The following is a 24,399-nucleotide window of genomic DNA, read 5'->3' as shown; positions in this document are numbered from 1 at the left end:
AAACAAGCCCTGAATGTTAGTTACTCAACTACCAAAATAGTGTGCAATGAGTAGGGAAGTTGGCCAACATCTTTCTAGAGATACTTTCTACAGAGAAAGTTTTTGTAAAGAATGAAGGAAATGCTGAGAATCCCCCACAAGGAGATGGACTAGCCCAAACCTAATCATATATTTGTCAGATATGTCACAACTGACAGCTACATAAGAAAAAGGTACATTTTTAGTGCATTTTACTCTGGCAGAAATGTATGTCTTATGTGCATGTGTTCTCTTAACTGTACAAATCTAATCAGTTCAGCAAGAAATGAATTGACTAAAAAAAAATGAAAAAAATGTATTTTAAAAATAAATGCTAACTGAACATTTACTACAATTCAGGGTTTGTTCACATGATCACCCAAACTGGGCTGCCAATAACCATTTTTAATTCCCACTGAATACCATTCATGCGCAGAATAAGGAACAAATGGCTGTTTACTTGGGTGTTAGAATATTTGTTTTTGTATGAATGAGAATGTGTTGACACTCAGGGATTGCAAAGGGAATGCCAAAATAAACATCAGTAGTCATTTTTATCTCTGCAATCACAATTTACAATCTGCTTACAGAGCTTCTTTTGACTTTTAGGACTTTGCATAAAAATAGCTAGGCTGGGTTTTCAACATATGAAAAACATTCTTCAGCAAACGCTCAACAATCAATGATGCAAACTTGGCAAATGTTAAGTATGCCTGTCAAATGTTTGCGTTTTAAAACACAAGTTTCCATGTGAACATTGCCCAAAATGCACACAGACAGTTAATGGTAGAAACATTTAATGTCTTAGTAAAGCACGGAATAAGTATATGTCACACAATTACATATACCGAAGCAGCTAGCTAGAAAAGGAAGAGAAGGGTGTTAGTAAACTTTACAGTGTTAAATGTTATCAGATATTTTCTAAGAGTTACCCAACACAAGCCAAACATGTAAGAAAGCAACAGAATATAACATTGCTGCTCTATCAAACAAATTTAAGATGTAAGGAAACGAGAGCAGGGTCTCCATTTGTTTTATGCTCTTGTATATTATTCATGCTAGCGCTAAAGGAAAATATTTTATCATTTAAGAAAATGTATGACTTTTCAGTATAGAAATTTGAATATCGCTTCCTCTTTTTGTAAATACCATGTTGTTGCACTTGTCTTTTTGTAACCTGGCAAATTCTGTTTAACTATAAATGCTGGCAAAACACAGGCAGATAGGACTTGCAGGGATCTGTGTGTCTCCATAGTGATGTCTGGGTGTCAGAGAAACCCGTGGATCTTTAAAGAGGTGCCTGACCTTTTCACAAAGGTTCATTGTGGGAAACGAATTAAAAAGCCTCAAGCCAGCCACACCTGCTATGTTACATTGTAAAAATATATATATTTTTAATTTTGCAGTTTTTTGTTATGCTCAAAAATATCTGCAGCAGTGAATTAAGAATACCTCTTCATAGAGACAGGGTAATTTCACACTGTCTGGAGCATTGCATTAAAATACAGGAGATAGCTGATACACAATGGACATACAGCACCAGCTACTTGGCTATGGGGTAGAACTGCTGGGATCACCAATCCCATCTTTCTTGGTTTTTAGCACTTTAGCATAGCACACTGGACTGGCTGTAGGTTTCCTGAAGCTCCATGTACAGGTGTAGTTTTAATTATCAATTGAACGTACATTAACTCTGAAACAGAGCTTCAGAGTTTCTCTTCTATCAGTGCTGTCTAGATCATATGATAGTCTTCCCACAGATTGTTTGCACACTATAGTGTATTCCTTCCACCACACTAAACAGCGGGAGACTAATCAGAATTAGGGCTGGCTCACACTAAAGCGGAGGCAAAAGTGACACTGTAAGCTAGCGCAAGCATTCAGTACATTTTGCATCCGTTTGCAGCAATCTTCACCATCCACTGCATGTCCACTTTGATCACGTCCCTCTGCTGCTCAGTCCCTTGGTACACAACCCGCAGGCGGGTTAGGGGCATGGGGTTCTCCATAGGAGACAATAGACCAATTTCCTCAGCAACAGGGAGAATTTTCATTGGTCTACCATGTATCAATTAGAATCCTTCCTGTTGCTGAGGATTCCCATTGGTCTTTTGCAACCATATGAGCATCCCCATGCTTCTGCCCGACCCCAATCTGTGTCTTAGGACAGAACAAAGAAGTTGGCAGTATGGAGTTACGAGAGTATTAACGAGTAACGTTCTCATGGCCTTTCATTGCGTACATTTTCCAGGCAACTAGCCTAGTGAGAACGTTCTCATGGCCTTTCACTGTGTACATTTTCCAGTCCAGGAAAATGTGCAAAGTTTGGAGTCTGCATTCCGCTTACTGCAACGGGGCAAGCAGATCTGTTTTTATTAACAAGTGGAGGCAGATACTATTTTTAACATTAGGATCGGTTTCCTGCGCTAAGTGGAGGTTAAAAAACATCCTGATCGGGTATGTTTTTAAAGCAAAGGTGAACCGACCCGTACTGTACACAGTGTTTAGGGTCCCTGCTAGCACTGGGGAAATTCAGGGTCTTTCCCAATCACTCAGCACTTCTGAGTGTTCACCAATTTCTCTCTACTACTTCCAGACCTGTCCAGGTCTAATGTGCTGAATAGTATGTGATCCAGACAGCACTGATGGAAGTGTAAAACCCCGCTTTTAAATAATGTTTTTGTATAATCAGGGGTTGAATGTGGAGGGGCACCAACTTAAGTTACATTCTATAAGATCCAGACTGAGCATTTAGATTTAGCACAATACAATTTTGTAACTGTAGGCATCATGGAAAGGCTACTGATATTCCAGTCCTCGACTAATTTCACATAAATAACCCAATTTTTCAGCTCCATTTTTTAACAATTAATCTTAGTTACTTTTTGTCAGACATGACATGCACAAAGTAATGCATCTCATTTCTATGAGGTCTCATCTTAGAATCAAATTCCAGCAAAAATGTTGTTTTGTTTCCCTTTTATTTTAAATCCTGATTAGAGTGGAAAAGGTTTAAAACACAAGTCAGCTTCTTATTGTTGTCTGTGTCCTTGTTAGGGTCCGTTCTCACTTGAGTGGGAATTTCGCGATTCCCGCTCAAGGCAAACCGCTAGCGGTTTTTTAAAAAATGCTACAACATGTAACACATGGCAGTGTTCTCATTGCCGCGTTTGCGGTTAGCGTTAACCGCAAACGTGTGAAATGCAGCGGTTTGCCAGCGGTTCGGCAGTAGCGATTGCGATTAGTATGCATAGCACCGCTAATTGCAATCGCTCCAAAGCCGCCGCAGAGTCCAGTGAGCGATTTTTCCGCATAATCATGGGAAAATCACTCCCGCAAGTTTTGCCATTCTTAGATGTGAGCGGGCCCTTACTGAATTTTCCTGCCACCTTTTGTTTAGGTAATGTCCTGGCCAAAACAGAAAGTGAAAGTCTTAAGTGGCACACAGTTAAAGGGAACCTGAAGTGAGAGGGATATGCAGGCTGCCTTATTTAAACAATGCAAATGCCTGGCTGCCCTGCTGATGCTCTGCCTCTAATGCTGGAAACTCGTTACATTTTTTCATTAGATAGATGCGGTCGACTGATAAATTCCGTCATGTCAGATATTCCTCTCGATCATTTTACTGCTTGATTCCTCATAGAAGTGAATGGAAAAAGATAAAAACGATTGGAAGATAAGAGAATCAAGTGGCGGAGGAAAAAAAAAACATCGTGCGGAGAATGGAATCGTGTGCTTCCCGCATAATACTATCAGCCATATACTCTGAAAAAGCATGTAGATCAGAGGTTGCTGACTGAAGTCTGACTGGATTAGCTGCATGCTTGTCTCAGGTTCATGACTCAGACACTACTAATGCATGAAAGATCAGCAGGACAGCCAGGCTATAATAATTACTATAGAAATAAATATGGTAACATACATATACCTCTCACTTCAGGTGTCATTTAAAGTGCACCTGAGGTGAGTTTTATGGAATTGCTATATTTATTTCCTTTTAAGCAATATCAGTTGTCTGGCTGCCCTGCTGATCCTCTGCCTCTAATACTTCCAGCCATAGACCTTGAATAAGCATATGAAGATCAGGCGTTTCTGACAATATTGTCAGAACTGATAAAATTAGCTGCATGCTAGTTTATTATGTACTTCAGACACTACTGCAGCCAAATAGATCAGCAGGGCCTCCAGACACAGTTTAAAAGGAAAACAATATGGCAGCCTCCATATCACTCTGACCTCAGGTTCACTTTAACCAGAAGGCAAATTTCACACCAGGACGTTGCGTTAGAGGGGGCGTTAAGGTCGCATAACGTCCCCCTAACTCAACGCCTGGTGGTGCTGGATCTGGACGTCAGAGTGAGCCGCGTTGTGCAGCTCACTCTGGCGTCAGTGATGCCGTGATGCGCACTCTTGTGCGCATGCGGCATCACGTGGTCCCGCCGGCCAATCGCCGCACAGAGCGGCTGCTCCAGGAAGTAAACACTGCACGTCATAACGTGCAGTGCATATTAATTAGCCATGTGCCTGGCCGCTCTCCGCTCCTCTCCAACATTACTGAGCATGTGCAAGCAGTCTAACGCGGCTCAGCCGCGTCCAAAGTACTGCATGCAGTACGTTGTCTTGTGACGCAGCCTTACAATGTAACGCAACGTCCGCACTGTGAACAGCCCCATTGATTTTTCATTACTGTGCGGTGGGCTGCGTTACAGGCTGCTCTAACGTGCGCCTGTAACGTCCCACTGTGAAACCAGCCTAAAACTTGGCAGATGTTCTAACCTTTCCCAAAATAATCTAAAATGAAAAATTGTAATGGCAGTCTGGTTACGCAGTTGAGAAATTTCCCCTTACGTCCACTTTCCGGTGATAAAAGAGACCAAAAAGTAAAACTGTGGGAAATCCAAACAGCGTAGAACTCATCTTTGTTGTAGCCAGTATGGTCTGGATTTAGGGCTCGTTCCCACTGTTGCGACGCGATTTCGGCCGCATTCCGACGCTTGTAAAAACGCATGCGGATGCGTTTCCGCATGCGTTTTTACCCGCGATTTCGCATGCGATTTCGCATGGCAGGGTGCCATGCGAAATTAACCATGACACTGCCAGGGCTAAATAAAATTGAAAAAGGTGCGAAATCGCACGCGAAATCGCGGGTAAAAACGCATGTAACAAACGCATGCGTTTTTACTATTAAATACATTAGCGGCGATTCGCACGGATTCCCGACGCAGGCGAAATCGTTGGCTCTTTTGTGCGTTTTTTTACCGCTGAAAAAAACGCACCTCAACAACGCTACAGTGGAAACATGCCCATCCACTTGCATTACATGTGCGGATCTGCATGCGTTGGACGCATGCAGATTCGCGATAGTGGGAACGAGCCCTGATCCAAAATGATGCAATTATGTGGCAAAAGATATGCAAAACTCACTGAAGTCTCAGTCTCAGCAAGGGTTACTAAATGGATAGTAAAGTAGCAATGTAATTGCAGTTGACTGCACGCACCCAGAGCAAGAACTGGTGTTAAAAATGAATGCGTTCTAAAACGTAAAAAAGTTCAGTGCAAGCATCTGGAATTACATCAATGTCAATACTAACATTTTAGCAGCCCCTGCTATGGTCTGTGTGATCCATTCCAGGTGACATTTGCCAAACAAGAATAGGCAGCTATTACATCCAAGCCAGGTTTTCTGGATCACTAGACATTTTAAGAACTTTTCTCTTGGAACTAACGAAGGAAGTGGTGGCTTCATGTTATTTAAATAATGTGATTTTACCTGCCAGAGCCCGATTCACCGAGCTGCCCTTCTGTGTGTGTACAGGTGCTGATGGAATACTTGGAAGAGAAGAGAATTAGAGATCAACCAGTATTACAGTACTGCAGAAATATGCTTCAGTTATACAATATTTCAAGTCAACTGCACATACAAAAAGTATAACAAGTACAGAAAAAGAAAAATAAGCCGTCAAAAAGAGAATACAAGGTCTCCATCCAAAAACAGGTTAAAAAGCACAGGAAAAAAAAAAAAAAACTGTCCTAGCCACTGTTTTTTCCAAAACAAAAAGGTTACTGACTACCCTACCCAGCAAGCTCATGGTGAACCAGAACCCATTGGAGTGTGTAAGGGTCTACAAAGGACTAAAATGTTAAGCAAAACAAAAGTTTGTCTTCTCTCAGAAGCTATTCTCTTCCAGGAAATAGTTTTATGGCTGTAATTCCTCATCAGTGAGGATTACTATACTTTGTCTGGGTCTTGACTAGAGAGAAATTATCACTTGCATGCCTGATATTTAATGGTTTCCGGCAGAAAAGAAAAGAGCATAGTTTGTATGCTTGGTACTGTACATACACATGTCCATCTCAACATGGCACCTCAGGTGCACTTTAAGGCTCAACACACACCATACAATCTAGGTTGTACAATCTTACCACTTTCATGTAGTATAAGAGCTTTTCCAATCAATCATTCAAGGTATTTTCAATCTGTTGGCCCTTATACTACATAGATTTGGTAAATCTGTACAACCAAGATTGTATGGTGTGTGTTGAGCCTAACACTTAACCATGTTGGATTTAATTTTAAATTAAGCAGTTAAGATAATTCTGCCATTAAAGAGAAACTGTCGCGAAAATCTTGAAATTTAAAAAAAACACATACAAATAGGAAGTACATTTCTCCCAGATTAAAATGAGCCATAAATTACTTTTCTCCTATGTTGCTGTCACTTACAGTAAATAGTAGAAATCTGTCATTACCGACAGATTTTGGACTAGCCCATCTTCTCATGGGGGAGTTCTCAGGGTTTTCTTTATTTTTAAAAGCACTTAGTGAGTGGCAGTTGCTCCGTCCAACTGCCAAAAAAGTGTGCGGCGGGCAAGGAGGCTGGCCAGCATCTTTATGTAAATCTTTTTCAGGGAATGTCTTTATCCTATATAATAAAACCCTTGTGTCTCTGCGTCCTGTCCCTGTGTGTGTGTGTGTGTGTGGCCCTGCTTCCAGACCTGACAGTTTGCTGTCTGTGAACCTCATTGCATTGTGGGAAATAAAAGCTTTTTCCAACTGCCAAGCAAGCAACATCTCCCTGTGTGCATATACTGCAGACAGCGGTGGAGGACGGGTGAGCGGGACACATCTGTGCTCATATTCCTGGGGGTGGGGGGCTGCGCCCGTAACCTAGCGCCCATTTTTTAATGGGCGGGCTTTTTTACTAGTAAAGAATAAAGGCCATACTGTAGGATTTCTACTACCTACTGTAAGTGACCGCAACATGGGAGAAGAGTCATTTATGACTCATTTTACTCTGGAAGAAACACAGTTCTTATTTGTAAGGGTTTTAAATTGTAAGATTTCGCTACAAATTCCTCTTTAAACAAGTTTAAAAAATTTAAATTTTACTACCAACTCCCAACTTTTATATATTTTTACTAAAGTTTCTAGGTGGATTTCCTAAGAAGCTTTATTTTCTTGGATGACTAATTATGTAGCCAGACAGTGTTTTGTTATCTGCCCTGTTTAGCTGGCTGTAACCATTGGCCTTCTTATTGCTCTACTGATGCAAGTACAGCTAAGCAGTATTTCACATTCAGACTTTAAATTACCAAAGGACAGGAGACTCTCGCAATAAAAATGCCCTATTGTTTTTATATAATCAAGGATAAACGTCATTACCACCACGTCTGTTTTATAGTGGAGGTTGCAATAGTCCCATTATATAACAAACATTGGCGCACACATTGATGAAGAAACTTTGCATACAGACCAAGAAGCAGCATTACACTTTTGTAATCAGGCACTGTACAAAACAGTATTGGCACACCAGTCAAATCAGAAAGAAGCAACACAAATTACCTGACTCCATTGGCTGAAGATGGACCAGAAAGTTGTACTGGCATAGATTGTGGAATCCATGTACTATTAAGCTTTGGTGCAGATTTTGCACTTGTCATTGATGGTTTGGGATATGGTAAGTATCCAACACTATTGCCAGAGATCCGGCTACTGGATTGGTAATTTGAAGATGTAGGCAGGTTTATCATAGAGTGTCGATACCGATGCATAGGTCCTGCACCGCTGCTTGCTAGACACTGGTGACAAGCACATGCCGCCGATTTATGTACAGGTCCTGCTTTTGGAGTTGTAGGATAAGGCGTACCACACCGCCTCTGAATCTGCCGCCTAAATCCAGTTGCCTGATTTGTCTGAATGCATGAGCCAAAGTCAATATAGTAACGGAGCCCAAATACCCCAAGGTCCACAGAAGTGTTTCCATTACTAAACTTCTCCTCCAAGTAAATACAGATCTGTGTTTCGTAAGCTGTCCACGAGCCATCATCATTCATCCATTCCCAACAAACGCCTTTAGCTGGTGCAGAGTCTATTGAGCAGAGGGTTTTTCTGACATACCGCATAGTTCCTGAAGATAGACAGAACAAAGTAATCATTAGATAATGAGAATATTACTAGGAAGTATTACGCACGCCATTTGCTGCCATGATACAGACTCCATTGTGCACCCAAATGACTTTATTTAATTGGTGATTGCTGCCATATCAGCACCATAAGTCTAAACTTGCCACACCTTTCTGCATGGGAGTGACAAGCAAACATTCCATCCAGGATAGCTGCATGTTACAGGGCTCTGCTGTACCCAGAGGGCTCATCAACTGAACAACCATTCCACAGCATTTCCCCTTTATATACATATTTTACTGAAAAAAAAAGTTCAATAAGGCTACTTACAAGGTTACAAATGTGCTTAAAGAGAACCTGAGGTGGGTTTGAAGAATATTATCTGCATACAGAGGCTGGATCTGCCTACACAGCCCAGCCTCTGTTGCTATCCCAAACCCCCCTAAGGTCCCCCTGCACTCTGCAATCCCTCATAAATCACAGCCACGCTGCTGACAAACAGCTTGTCAGAGCTGGCTGTGTTTATCTCTATAGTGTCAGTCTGCTGCTCTCCCCGCCTCCTGCAGAACTCCAGTCCCCCGCCTGCATCCCTTCCCTCCCTGCTGATTGGAGGGAAGGGACGGGAGCAGGGACGGGAGCTATGCAGGAGGCGGGGGAGCAACTGAGACTGACACTACAGATGTAAACACAGCCTCACAACACGGCTGTGATTTATGAGGGATTGCAGAGTGCAGGGGGACCTTAGTGGGGTTAGGGATAGCAACAGATGCTGGGCTGTATAGGCAGATCCAGCCTCTGTATGCAGATAACATTCTTTAAACACACCTCGGGTTCTCTTTAAAAAGTGAAAGTGATACTGTAGTGGTAGTGATATCTAAGCTGCAACATTTAATTCCATCCAAAGCAAAACAGAAATGAGAAACCATTGTATCTGTAGCACCATTCCTAAAAAAAAAAAAAAAAATATTTCCTAGAATCCTACAGTGTTATATTGTGTTTAAAATCTTAAAGCAGCAGAGTCAGCCATACTATCCCAGGAAAACAAAACAAAACAAAACAAAAAAAAAAACAGGAAAAAAATATAACACATTTTTACAGGAGAAACATTTTCTAAATAGATTGGAGTGCTTGCAATACAGGGTAAGTTTGCAGGCTGCATATTAAACACAGAGCAGTGAGTAAATTAATCTGATTTTGTGGCTGACAATTCCTATTTAAAACCAAAGTTTCATGTTTGTTCTTATACAGATAGTAAACTAGGCAGTGTATACAGATTGTTCCCTCTGACATTAGCAGCCCTAGCCTTTTTTAACAGATGACAAAACAAGTGAAACATAACAAAAGATGCTCTGTTAAAACTCCTCAGGATTCCTAAACATGAAATGTACACGATACATATGGACAGTTTTCCTAGCATCTCCTCTCCATTTCTTCAAAGTGCAGATGCACAAAACAATAACCAATCACTGCTGGTCGAGCAATGGTTCATGCCAGTTAGCCTCAATGCTTACTAAGCTACTTCAGAAAAACAGCTGAGACAAGCTGTGTACTATTCCCAGGGATAATCCCTCAAACTGACACCTGTTTATGTAGCATCCTTGAGAGTGAGAGATTAAATAATGTTCTGCATGTTTTCTATGGCATCTGAAGAGAGAAAAGGCTTTTGGTGAAGGTCTACATTAAGTACAGATCTAATATATCTATGGTACTTTCTGCATACAGATTAAAGCTAAGTTCCATGAAAAGAAAATTATTTTTTGCTTTAAAATGGTACAGTAAGGGGTTATAAAGATTTATGTAGTCTTGTGTCCCCTTCTGTGATAATTTTTATCATTTTCTATGCCGAGAGAAAATGATGTCTCTCCAAAGTGGCACATGCAATAACAAAAACAGGAAGTGAGGAAAATCTCTTCAAAAAGGGATCACAGACTGCAATAAAACTCCAAACATTTGTAACACCTTTCCAGTCCATTTACAATACATTTTTTTCACTCTTGAATGTTTTAAATAAAGCCCACTTTCCAACTCCTGTGGCATATTAGAATGTAGTAAATTATTCAAGATACTCAGTTTTATATCAGGCATTTTTGTTTCAGCATCAGAAACACTTCCTATATCTATATATAAAACTGTATATTGGAACGTAACCCCATCCTCCCAGTGATGTTTAGCCTAGGCTGTTTAAATAGGCAGATTTCTTCTCCCAGTGCACCCTGGGTGTTTTTTCTGCTGGCTTTGGAACTCACAGTAAACATTCCGCAGTGATGCACCTACCAGCAATAAAGATGTTGGAATCTGTGATAAATTTCAGAATGTAAATCTGGAGGAGGGAAGATTCTACAACGGGCAAACTCAGCAATCAGCAATTTTATTAATATTATATTCAGTAACGTTCATCATTAAATATACAGTATTATACATTTGTTCTGGTAATCACATTAGTCAATATTTTCATCATTAGGGTCTTTCATCTTAAAAAAATAAAAAATAAAAAATCCCATCATACAGTTCAATAGCTAGTCTGACATCATTCACGATACAGAAGACAAATTCTATTTTACTGTCAGAAATAGCAGATGTTCCTTGGCTCCTTAAAGAGAAACTCCGACCAAGAATTGAACTTTATCCCAATCAGTAGCTGATACCCACTTTTACATGAAAAATATAATGATTTTCACAAACAGACCATCAGGGGGCGCTGTATGACTGATTTTGTGCTGAAACCCCTCCCACAAGAGGCTCTGGTACGGTAAGGTACTCTGGGCAAACTGCCACAATGTAACAATGACACACACAGGAAATGGCTGTTTATAGCTGTCTGTTAAAGCCAGAACAGCTACATAATCTGCCCACAGTAACAATGTCACCATGTAATACATGTCAGAATGTGAATCTGGGAGAGGAAAGATTTTACAATGAGCAAACTGACTAAATCATGTATACATAATTATTGTAAAAATTAAGCACCTTTTTATATAAAATTATTTTCACTGGAGTTCCTCTTTAAACAGGTCTGTTGGCTCCATAACTGAAAATTCCACTAACAATGTTTGGAATGGCTTTGCTATCATCAGGAGAAAGGTATACGTGAGCAATTCACTCGATATTTTGATTCCGTTTAATCCAGGGCTGTAGCGTCGGTACAAAAATAATCTCCTCAGTTTATGAAACCACCGACTTAGACTCCAGGTACCCAAAAATGCTCCGACTCCTTAGTCTTAATGGTTACCAGGCCTGTGGAGATGGAGTCAGAAAGTTGTACCAACTCCTCAGTTTAGTGAAACCACTGACTCCAGGTACTCAAAATTGCTCCGTCTCTTTAGCCCTGGTTCGATCCATGTGTGATATGTAGAACCACTTTCCACTGCGGGCAATTTGCTGTATTTCCTTGCATGCAAATTCGGATGGGGAAATGCAGCCCATTGAAATCAATGCATGCAGGGGGGGGGGGGGGGGGGGGAACGAACAAAAAAAAAAAAAATATGGTGGGTTGCAGGAGGATACAGAAGGCCTCTGGACTATCCAGAGGCCTCCCACTGAAGTAGATCTTTTTTTTTTGTTCACTTCAGATGTACTTTAACCTCCTTGCCGGTCCAATTCCCACCGGCAAGGAGGCAGCGCAGCACTTTTTTTTTTTATTTATTTTTTTTCAAATCATGTAGCGAGCCCAGGGCTCGCTACATGATAGCCGCTGAGCGGCGGCATCCCCCCACCCACTCCGATTGCCTCCGGCGATCAGAGTAAGCAGGAAATCCCGTTCAGAACGGGATTTCCTGCAGGCCTTCCCCGGTCGCCATGGCGACGGGGCGGGATGACATCACCGCCGTCGGGACGTTAGAGGGAATCCCGATCCACCCCTAAGCACTGCCTGGCACTGATTGGCCAGGCTGCGCATGGGTCGGGGGGGGGGGGGCGGGGGTTCGGCACGGCGAATCGGCGGGTAGCGGCGGTGATCGCATACCACACGCAGCTAGCAAAGTGCTAGCTGCGTGTAGGAAAAAAAAAATATTATGCAGAACAGTCCTGCATTTGACTACAACTCTGAAATCTAGAAAAAAAAAAAAAAAAAAAAAAAAAAGGGAAGGTGGGAAGTTCATGTCAGCATATTCAGTCCCAATTAATATCCCTCTACACCCTAAAATCATGGTAGATAGCCTTAACCACTTAAGGACTGCAGTCATAAAACCCCTTAAAGACCAGAGCCTTTTTTTCCATTCGGACCACTGCAGCTTTCACGGTTTATTGCTCAGTCATACAACCTACCACCTAAATGAATTTTACCTCCTTTTCTTGTCACTAATACAGCTTTCTTTCGGTGCTATTTGATTGCTGCTGCGAGTTTTACTTTTTATTATATTCATCAAAAAAGACATGAATTTTGTCAAAAAAATGACTAACTTTCTGTGCTGACATTTTTCAAATAAAGTAAAATTTCCTATACATTTGAGCGCGAAAGTTATTCTGCTACATGTCTTTGATAAAAAAAAAAAAACATTCAGTGTATATTTATTGGATTGGGTAAAAGTTATAGCGTTTACAAACTATGGTGCCAAAAGTGAATTTTCCCATTTTCAAGCATCTCTGACTTTTCTGCGCACCTGTCGGGTTTCATGAGGGGCTAAAATTCCAGGATAGTACAAATCCCCCCCAAATGACCCCATTTTGGAAAGAAGACATCCCAAAGTATTCAGTGAGAGGCATGGTGAGTTCATAGAAGATTTTATTTTTTGTCACAAGTTAGCGGAAAATGACACTTTGTAACAAAAAAAAAAAAAAAAAAAGTTTCCATTTCTTCTAACTTGCGACAAAAAAAAAAATGAAATCTGCCACGGACTCACTATGCTCCTCTCTGAATACCTTGAAGTGTCTACTTTCCAAAATGGGGTCATTTGTGGGGTGTGTTCACTGTCCTGGCATTTTGGGGGGTGCCTAATTGTAAGCACCCCTGTAAAGCCTAAAGATGCTCATTGGACTTTGGGCCCCTTAGCGCAGTTAGGCTGCAAAAAAGTGCCACACATGTGGTATTGCCGTACTCAGGAGAAGTAGTATAATGTGTTTTGGGGTGTATTTTTACACATACCCATGCTGGGTGGGAGAAATATCTCCGTAAATGACAATTGTTTTATTTATTTTTTTTACACACAATTGTCAATTTATAGAGATATTTCTCCCACTCAGCATGGGTATGTGGAAAAATACACCCCAAAACACATTATACTACTTCTCCTGAGTACGGCGATACCACATGTGTGGCACTTTTTTGCACCCTAACTGCGCTAAGGGGCCCAAAGTCCAATGAGTACCTTTAGGATTTCACAGGTCATTTTGAGAAATTTCGTTTCAAGACTGCTCCTCACGGGAGTAGTCTTGAAACCAAATGTCGCAAAATGACCTGTGAAATCCTAAAGGTACTCATTGGACTTTGGGCCCCTTAGCGCAGTTAGGGTGCAAAAAAGTGCCACACGTGGTACCGCCGTACTCAGGAGAAGTAGTATAATGTGTTTTGGGGTGTATTTTTACACATACAGATGCTAGGTGGGAGAAATATCTCTGTAAATGACAATTATTTGATTTTTTTTTTTACACACAATTGTCCATTTACAGAGAGATTTCTCCCACCCAGCATGGGTATGTATAAAAATACACCCCAAAACACATTATACTACTTCTTCTGAGTACAGCGATACCACATGTGTGACACTTTTTTGCAACCTAGGTGCGCTAAGGGGCCTAACGTCCTATTCACAGGTCATTTTGAGGCATTTGGATTCTAGACTACTCCTCACGGTTTAGGGCCCCTAAAATGCCAGGGCAGTATAGGAACCCCACAAGTGACCCCATTTTAGAAAGAAGACACCCCAAGGTATTCCGTTAGGGGTATGGTGAGTTCATAGAAGATTTTATTTTTTGTCACAAGTTAGTGAAAAATGACACTTTGTGAAAAAAAACAAAAATCCAATTTCCGCTAACTTTTGACAAAAAATAAAAATCTTCTATGAACTCATCATACACCTAACAGAATACCTTGGGGTGTCTTCTTTCTAAAATGGGGTCACTTGTGGGGTTCCTATACTGCCCTGGCATTTTACGGGCCCAAAACTGTGAGTAGTCTGGAAACCAAATTTCTCAAAATGACTGTTCAGGGGTATAAGCATCTGCAAATTTTGATGACAGGTGGTCTATGAGGGGGCAAATTTTGTGGAAACGGTCATAAGCAGGGTGGCCTCTTAGATGACAGGATGTATTGGGCCTGATCTGATGGATAGGAGTGCTAGGGGGGTGACAGGAGGTGATTGATGGGTGTCTCAGGGGGCGGTTAGAGGGGAAAATAGATGCAATCAATGCACTGGGGAGGTGATCGGAAGGGGGTCTGAGGGGGATCTGAGGGTTTGGCCGAGTGATCAGGAGCCCACACAGGGCAAATTAGGGCCTGATCTGATGGGTAGGTGTGCTAGGGAGTGACAGGAGGTGATTCATGGGTGTCTCAAGGTGTGATTAGAGGGGGGAAATAGATGCAAGCAATGCACTAGCGAGGTGATCAGGGCTGGGGTCTGAGGGCGTTCTGAGGTGTGGGCGGGTGATTGGGTGCCCGCAAGGGGCAGATTAGGGTCTAATCTGATGGGTAACAGTAACAGGTGGTGATAGGGGGTGATTGATGGGTAATTAGTGGGTGTTTAGAGGAGAGAAGAGATGTAAACGATGGATTTGGGAGGTGATCTGATGTCGGATCTGCGGGCGATCTATTGGTGTGGGTGGGTGATCAGATTGCCCGCAAGGGGCAGGTTAGGGGCTGATTGATGGGTGGCAGTGACAGGGGGTGATTGACAGGTGATCAGGGGGGATAGATGCATACAGTACACAGGGGGGGGGGGGAGGGTCTGGGGGGGTCTGGGGAGAATCTGAGGGGTGGGGGGGTGATCAGGAGGGAGCAGGGGGCAGTTTAGGGACAAAAAAAAAAAAAAAAAATAGCGTTGACAGATAGTGACAGGGAGTGATTGATGGGTGATTAGGGGGGTGATTGTGTGCAAATGGTGGTCTGAGGGGTGGGCAGGGGGGGGTCTGAGGGGTACTGTGGGTGATCAGGGGGCAGATCAGTGTGTTTGGGTGCAAACTAGGGTGGCTGCAGCCTGCCCTGGTGGTCCCTCGGACACGGGGACCACCAGGGCAGGAGGCAGCCTGTATAATACACTTTGTAAACATTACAAAGCGCATTATACGCTTCCTATCCGGGGATCGTCGGGTTAACAACCCGCCGGCGCTTCCGATTGGCCGGCGGGTTGACGTCGCGGGTGGGCGGAGCCTATTGCCGGTGGATGCGCGCGCATACCAGCGCGCGATCCCCGGCCAAAGAGTGCCCCAGGACCTGACGCCATTCTGCGTTACGTGGTCCTGGGGCTGCCACTTTGCCGCCGCCAATATGAAGTAGGCGGTCGGCAAGTGGTTAAAGAGAAACTCCGACCAAAAATTGAACTTTATCCCAATCAGTAGATGATACACCCTTTTACGTGAAAAATCTATTCCTTTTCACAAACAGACCATCAGGGGGCGCTGTGTGACTGATATTGTGGTGAAACCCCTCCCACAAGTAACCCATCGAACAAGAAAAGTTCAAACTTTTGTGGGAAATAGCTGCTTACAGCTGTTTCCAACTGCCAAAAACCATTCAGCAGCTACATCACCTGCCAACAGTAAAATGTTCACTGGAGTTCCTCTTTAAACTTCAAATGAACATTACATAGTTACCTTGCCATCAGTTCCTCTCAGAAGCGCACTATTTTCTTCTACCAATGATCCCTTCCAGTTCTGACAACATTTTGTCAGAACTGAAATATATCAGTCGCTGTCAGTTATAGCTGAGAGGACAACTGATGTGCCAAGTAATGTCTATGTTTCCCTATGGCTCAAGTGGGCGATGTTACAGTTTAACAGGGTGCTGACCAGGAAGCTGTTATGGGGTAATAGCCATTTTCAAAATGGAGGACGGAGAATTCCCTTGATCACAGTGGACAAACAGGACGTGGGAGAGGAGAAAGATTGAGGCATAGACTACACAGGAGGTAAGTAGGACTTGTGTATGTTTATTTTGACTTTTAATTTTCAGTTCAGGTTTTCTTTAAGGCACTCTTACTAAGTAGACCATGGTAGCAATTCATTGTGCAGATATTTTATTTTTTCTAACTCAGTTCACAGGAATTCATATCACTTTTCTGGTGCTTAGTTTAGGAAATTAGGAATGAAAAAAAGAGCACACCCAGGTCAGGCACATTTGAACCTGACGTTCCAGGATGTCTCTGTGTCATTGTGTACTAGATCATCTCTTAAAATGAGAGCCAGGCGCTAGCATCAAGAGCAGGAAAAGCTCTGTAAGTTTAAGTGATAACATCATGAATCAGACAAGAGTTACTAGTTTGCACAATGACAGGAACAGCATTGTTAATGTATGTGGATGTTTTTAGCTGTGTCTTTGCAACTGAGAGGGTGTGTGTTGTGTGCGTATATATGTGCTCCTGTGGGACATTGACAAAGAGGACTGCAAGACATAATTGCTGACATCACACAGGACCATAAACAACCATTTGAGAATGAAACAACTGAATGAGCTGTGAATAATAAGGAAGTGTTCGGGGAATGTAGGAAACGGATTAGGGCGTTTTGACTAGTTGGGGATTCATCTTAGAATTCAGAGGAGCAACAGAGGTATCTCAGATTCTTTACGTGGCCAAAATTACATCGTTAGACTATGACTGGGGATTGTGGAGAGATGTGGAGATGGCAACATTACTAAAAATACATTTTATAATATAGGAGGGTCCCTTTACATTGGTACGCAGTGGAATTTGGAACAATCGCACCATAGCCGAATGAAGAAAAAAGAAGAAACTCGATTTCCGGTGCCCTTCTGTCATTACTGCAGAAGTCGCAGGATAACACAGCAAAGCTTCTACGTTACCTCGGCGGCACCTTGTGTAACATGAATGCAATTTTAATATTTCCAGGACAACTGAAATGGAAAGAATATGGAAGATGACGTATTTATTTCCTGTGTAACATTACCATTTGCCTGGCAGCCCTGCTAATCTATTTGGCTGCAATAGTGTCAGAATACCACCAGAAATGAGCCTGCAGTTAGTATTGTCAGGTCTGACAATGTCAGAAACACCTGATCTGCTGCATGCTTGTTCAGGGTATATAGCTAAAAGTATTCGAGGCAGAGGATCAACAGGATAGCCAGGTAACTGGTATTGCTTAAAATAAATATGGCAGCCTCCATATTCCTCTCGCTTCAGTTGTCCTTTAATGACTTACATTAGCACTGGTCGAATGAAAAACAAACAAAACGTTCTATTTACCGGAACAGATCGGTAGAAGTGCAACCAGAATACGCAACGCAATATGATCAATTCACTCCATTGAGTGCAATGCAAGGAAGGTGCAGTACACGATAATTCTGGATGGCAGACAGAGCAGATGCTGAAGGAATCAAAGCCTAGTGAAAACAACGGACAGTATCTATTCCACTGCAGCTTGGTCCACTGCAGGGGAGAAATGCTGGTTTACAGATTTTAGGCCCAGCAGAAGCATATGGGGCTTCCCATTGGATTGCAACAGACCAATGGGAATCCTCTATCCCCAGGAAGGATTCTCATTCATTCACTGAGTAGTAGACCAATGACAATCCTCCCTTGTGGAAGAAAGGATTTCAATTGGTCTGTTGCAATCCAATGGGGAGCCCTATATATGCTTCTGCCAGGTTCCAATCTGTATACTGGAGTTTCTCCAACGCAAGGGACCTGACCTGTGGTACCTTCAATGGCGGAACCAAATAAGACTGTGGCAGGTAGCAACACAAGCAGACCTGGTGGCAGACTGATAAGGCAGTTTCTGAATGATACGCTGAGCGGACCGTTCAGAAACAGCCTTATTAGTCTGCAGACAGCGCGTACATACATGCTACTGTCGGCAGAACGTCTGCCCAGCGGAAGGGTCTGGTGGTCCAGTCGTTTGCGGAAATATGGCGTGTGTACGCGCCTTAATCTCCAGTAATGCTTAGGTACTAAGATAAGGAATTAGACAAACCGTGTTTCTCTCCCCCCTGCCGCTTCCCCTTCCCTTGCTTGTACAATACAGAGACACAGGCTGGGGCTGGAATGATTTGTCTGTGATCTGTCCACACAGGAGCAGCTTGCTAGCAAGTAAGGATTAAAACTACCAGCAAACTAGCCAAGTATGTCTGTATATAACTTTTCTTCAATAACAGCACCATCATTTGAACAATCTGTTCTGCTCAAAAGCCTCAGAGTTCTGTTTGTGATGTTTACACTTGGTTCCTATCATTGCTGAACTAGTTGACCTTAATTTTATTACCAGAGTTAGGGGAAAAAAAAAAAATCAAAAAAGCAAAAGCTTGCCATACAAACATTGGTTTTGATAACGCAAATGGGCCCCACCAGCCAGTCATCGTGCCCCCTCCCACTCCTCCCCCCCTGAAATTTGAAACTGGAGCTGCCACTGCCCAGGCCTAACACTATTCTCCCTTATACCTACACCTAACCTTCCTCGTACCTACATCTAACACTATCCTACGCCTGACACTAACCTCCTCCTACCTACACCGAACAATAGTCTACCCTAAACCAGGCCTAACACTAACCTCCCTCCTTCCTATATCTACGGTAACCTCCCTCTTACCTACTCCTAACATTAACTTCCCTCTTACCTACCAACACAATAACGCAATAAATACCATTAAAGGGATACTGTAGGGGGGGTCAGGGGAAAAGAAGTTGAACTTACCCGGGGCTTCTAACGGTCCCCCGCAGACATCCTGTGTTGGCGCAGCCACTCACCGATGCTCCAGCCCCACCTCCGGTTCACTTCTGGAATTTCAGACTTTAAAGTCTGAAAACCACTGCGCCTGCGTTGCCGTGTCCTCGATCCCGCTGATGTCATCAAGAGCGCACAGCGCAGGCCCAGTATGGTCTGTGTCTGCGCAGTACACTCCTGGTGACATCAGCGGGAGCGAGGACACGGGCGTGCAGGCGCAGTGGTTTTCTGACTTTAAAGTCAGAAATTCCAGAAGTGAACTGGAGGCGAGGCCGGAGCATCGGTGAGTGGCTGCGCCAACACAGGATGTCTGCGGGGGACCATTAGAAGCCCCGAGTAAGTTCAGCTCATTTTCCCCCGACCCCCCTACAGTATCCCTTTAAATATAAACCCTGATTACCGTTATAGCCTTGTACTTAAATTATACAGCCTGTGCCTATGAAAATCTGTAACCTTAAAATTAACATTGAAAATATAGCTGTGTCCAAATTTACTTGCACGACTATTATCTGCTTTGCCTCCAGCCACCATCCTTAAAGTGAACCTCCGGACTAAAAATCTACTCAGCAGAACTGAAAAGGCTTGGTGTTTAACAGTTTCACAGCATCAAAACTTTGTTTTTCTTACCATTGCATCATTTTTAGCTGCATTTAGCTAAGCTCCACCCATCATAGAAAAAAAGCCCGGGCTTTTTTCCCTGATGCTGTGCAGAGCATGATGGGATTTCCTATGTTGTTATTCACGTTGGCTAGCAACTGAGAGAGGTGCTCAGGACACAGGACAGTTGGAACTGTGTGTCATGCTCCCTGTCACCTCCTTTCAACCAAAAAGATGGCTGCCATCATGAAATCAAACATTTGCCTGTTCTTTTAACACAGTGTGGGTAAGAGATTATATTACCTATATTTTAATTAACATAACTAACGTAACTTAATGACAGTACGTTCGTTTAGGCTGAAGTTCCTCTTTAATAGCCTTCTGCTCAACTGCTTAGCCTGTAAGAGCTATTGCATCCTGTTATTCTCATGGGTTTCCTGTGAAGAGCCGACTGTCTATCCGTTTCAGATGATTATGTACACACATCGCTAAGTTGTATACACAATTCATCTCAATGTAAACTATGTTTTTAATAGCAGCATAAAAGTAACTAAACCAAAGTTTACATGGATTGATTTTAAATAAATAATTCTCAGTGTGCTTTTTTTTTACTCTGCTGCAGAACCCAGTGTACACACAGCTGTTCCAGGCTGCTACATGAAGAATGTGAGAGTAGGAAGAAAAAAAACATAACAAAACACACACACACTGAAAACAATAGAGGGATCCTAACAACCTGTTTGGGATAAAAAGGTGCGCAAGATGACGTTAGCCATAGACTGGATAAACTTCCTCCTTCCTTGTCTGTAGGGAATCTTCAATGAAAAACAAGTTAGCAAAGTTAGCACCAGCCCTACCCCTATCAGCAGACAGTGTATAAAGAGGACGAATAGTTATTTCCAGGAAAGAATTCTGTGCTAGACAACATAGGCAGTCTTGCATGAACTCCATTTTTAGCTCTAGCACAACTCCAGGAACAGTATGACAAACGTCATCTGATAACATAAAAAGGCCTTTTTTTGTCAAACAAAGATTCTGCATTTTTCCAGCTGATCTGAAACAGCTTAGCAGAAGGTTCCAGCAGCAGGCTCTGCAGACAAGCCTAATGCTTCTTGACCCTATAACATGCCACCCAGACTGTAAGGGAGAAGGGCAGAGAGACCATGCCATCCCAAATTTAAGAATCACATAGTAATAACTTGGAGACCAAGATGAATCTAAATGAAATGAATGAATTGCTGCCTTACTGAGGCAAGTTATTTTTCACAATGACAACATTCTTGATAAATAGTTACTATTATTGACACATATAAAAGAAGATAAAATAAGGAGCCCTTTTAATTCACGTAGAACATCTGGAACAAGACACAAAGCAGGCATTAATCTCCTTTACAACATCTGATTGAAATATCTAAAGCAATGCGTGTACTTTTAATCTCCAGAAGAGCATGTAAAAAAGCAGGGAACAATCAGGATTTATGCTTTCATTTCATTCTTCTCTACCAGTGTCCCACGGTGACTGCTATCAAGCTAAAATTAACCACGAGAGTCTTGATAGGAGTCTTCAAATAAATATATTTACTGTAATTTCAGGTTTGGGGCTCAATGTTTGCTTTACAAATAGCAACCCGAATGTGTGTGTGATGCCTACAAATATGTAATCAGTCATTTTTCATTTCTAAAACTATAAGGTGTTGAAAGCACAGTTTGGATAAATTTATACGCGTTCTTCTGCCTGCTGGGGAGTGTACAATTCTGCTTAGAACATCATTTACTCAGGTGACACCAGTATTCACACCAGTACCAGCATTTTGCATTACAGATTAGCTGCTTTGTGTGTGCCTGGTCTTTAAAGTAGAGGCCCATACACACACTAGGCAGATGTCGCCCGAAGGGGATCAGGACCCGATCCCTCAAGCAACATTGATGGGTCAAGGCTGTACAGATGCGTATGTAGCCTGGCTAGTGGCGTGTTCTGTTGCATTGCGGTGTGTGTTGTCATGTGACAGCCGGGGCAAACAAAGATATCTGTCAAATTGATCCAACTGGCCATCAGGGTCAGGGCTGCTGTACACACGCCGGATTATCGGTAGAAGTGGTCGTTCCTGGGCGCCTCAGCTGACTTTAATCTAGTGTGTTTACGGGCCTTAAAGAGGAACCGTTGTGAAAATCTTAAAAATTTGAAAAACACACAAATAAGAAGTACGTTTCTTCCAGAGTAAAATGAGCCATAAATTACATTTCTCCTATGTTGCTGTCACTTACAGTAGGTAGTAGAAATCTGACTTTACAGACAGATTTTGGGTTAGTCCATCTCCCCATAGGGGATTCTGAGTATGGCCTTTAATCTTTATAAAGACATTCCCTGAAAAAGATTTATACAAAGATGCTGGCCAGCCTCCCTGCTCACTGTATACTTACTTGGCAGTTTGACAGATCAACTGCCACTCACCAAGGGCATTTGAAAATAAACAAAACCCTGAGAATCCCCAATGAGAAGATGGGCTAGGCCAAAACCTGTCGGTAATGTCAGATTTCCACCACTTACTGTGACAGCATCATTGGAGGAAAGTAATGTATGGCTCATTTTACTCTGGAAGAAACATAATTCTTATGTGTGTATGATTACAAGTATTTAAAATTTTAAGATTTTCACGACAGAGGTCCTTTAAGTTCATTACCCATTGACCAGTCAGGCCACACAGGAATCTGTTAAGATGAATTAACATTAGGATCCTTTCACACTTACCGCTGTATGTTCAGTCACAATGCACAAACATGTTGCATCCCATCGCAGAAAAAGGGCCATCATATTGATCGCAGTGCAGCAGGTCCCATTCATGGTGATGCAAGAGCTGCAGTGCACCGTCCACCCGACAGTGGGCAGACTATGAATGGAAAGTATGCCTCACTGTATGGACATACCACAGCAGCAACATGCAGTGTGACCTTTCAGGACCTTTGCTGTGTGATTGCACCTTAATGGAGTGCTTGAAGTGCGAAAAGGGCCTTAAAGTTTCTTGGGGATTATAGCATGCCAGGGCATCATGAATTGCGGGAGTGCATGAACAGAATTTACAGCCTCATCAGTTGGTTTAACAAGTCAGATATGCAGTGCTGTGGAGTCTGTACAAAAATCATCAGAATCCAACTCATACTTCTCAATTTATGAAACAGACGACTCCAGGTACCCAAAATTGCTCCAACTCCTTGATTCCAACTCCACAGCCCTGCAGATATGTATACAATATGTTTGTATTGCAAACCTTAAAGCGGAACTGTAAAGTGTTTTTAAAACACATTGTTTCACTTACCTGGGGCTTCCCCAAGCCCCCAGCAGCCGTCCTGTCCCGCATGAGCCGCCGTTCTCCCGCCGCCAGCTACTTTCGGTTTCGTTACCGGGCCACTGCGCCTGCGCGGCTCTGGCCACGCATATCCTTTCTTCACGTCCCCTGCTATTGCAGAGGGGAACGCGATGAAAAGATACGCTTGGCAGGGCTGCGCTGGCGTCTACTTAGAAGTCGACGGCACAGCAGCGGGAGAACGGCGGCTCGGGCAGGACAGGACGGCTGCTGGGGGCTTGGGGAAGCCCCAGGTAAGTGAAACAATGTGTTTAAAAACACTTTACAGTTCCGCTTTAACTGAAAATAAATTGATGAAATGTATCCATAGTGCTACTTCCAAATACGACTTTCCTGGACTCCCACAGTGTTATTTTGAGTTTAAAAGCTAAAAACCTGAAATTCTTGCTTATATTGTCTCAAGTGAATAATTAGTAATTCATGTTTTACAGCTCCCTCTTGTACTGCAGCTCCCATCTGGTACAATTCATGCAGTACAGATTTGGAACTGCAAGCAGTGATTTTAAAGTTGACCTCTGCTGTAAATTCCAAAACGAGAAAGAGCCCGAATGACACCATAACTGTTCCCATCCTTTTTTTTTTTTTTACCTAGTGCAGCAACAGCTGACTACTAGCAGGGAAGCATTGTGGCAACTCTGGAATGCAACATACTGTAGCTGGCACTGTGCCACTTCTCCCTTTACCTCTCCTCTCTGATAGCTGGCTCAGTGGCACAGGTAGAGGAGTACTCCTAAAGCCAAACTATGAAGCTCATGCCACCCACAGATGACAAAATCTCTCAGCAAAGGTAGAAAACTGCCATGGCAGTTTTCAAGATTTTTCAAGAGAGGAGGTGTGGCCAAACAACAAAATGTGGATTTTCTGGCACAAGTGATATGCTTGCAATAATATTTCCAGCTACTCCGTTCTTCACAAAGGACATGATCTGCGCATGGAGGAAAAATGTTTTAACCATTTTTTTTAGGAAAGGGTTCTTTACAGTTAGAGTGATTAAGATGTGGAATCCATTGTCACAGGAAGTAGATATGGCAAATTCTATATCTGCATTTAAAGGAGGTTTAGATGCTTTCCTTGCGATGAAAGACGTCCATGGCTATAATTACTAGGTAATGCCCAGTGGGGTTGATCAAGGGATTTTATCTGATTGCCATCTGGAGTCGGGAAGGAATTTTTTCCCCTTTTGGGGCTAATTGG

General features: G+C 42.6%; 1 protein-coding gene across 1 annotated transcript in view; it reads right to left on the bottom strand.

Annotated features, from left to right (window-relative positions):
• LOC137544971 (probable E3 ubiquitin-protein ligase DTX2) overlaps positions 1 to 24,399 on the bottom strand; it is an 80,318-nt gene that overhangs the window by 42,593 nt on the left and 13,326 nt on the right. Inside the window, exons 3-4 of the mRNA XM_068266070.1 lie at positions 7,862 to 8,426; positions 5,789 to 5,847 (exon numbers count right to left, since the gene is read on the bottom strand). Coding sequence (XP_068122171.1) covers positions 5,789 to 5,847; positions 7,862 to 8,426 — 624 coding nt within the window. The remainder of the gene's footprint in view (positions 1 to 5,788; positions 5,848 to 7,861; positions 8,427 to 24,399) is intronic.

The sequence above is a fragment of the Hyperolius riggenbachi genome, chromosome 2, assembly GCF_040937935.1.
Source record: "Hyperolius riggenbachi isolate aHypRig1 chromosome 2, aHypRig1.pri, whole genome shotgun sequence".
NCBI lineage: Eukaryota > Metazoa > Chordata > Amphibia > Anura > Hyperoliidae > Hyperolius > Hyperolius riggenbachi.
Note: the sequence above shows the minus strand (reverse complement) of the source record. Positions and strands in the feature narration are given on the sequence as shown.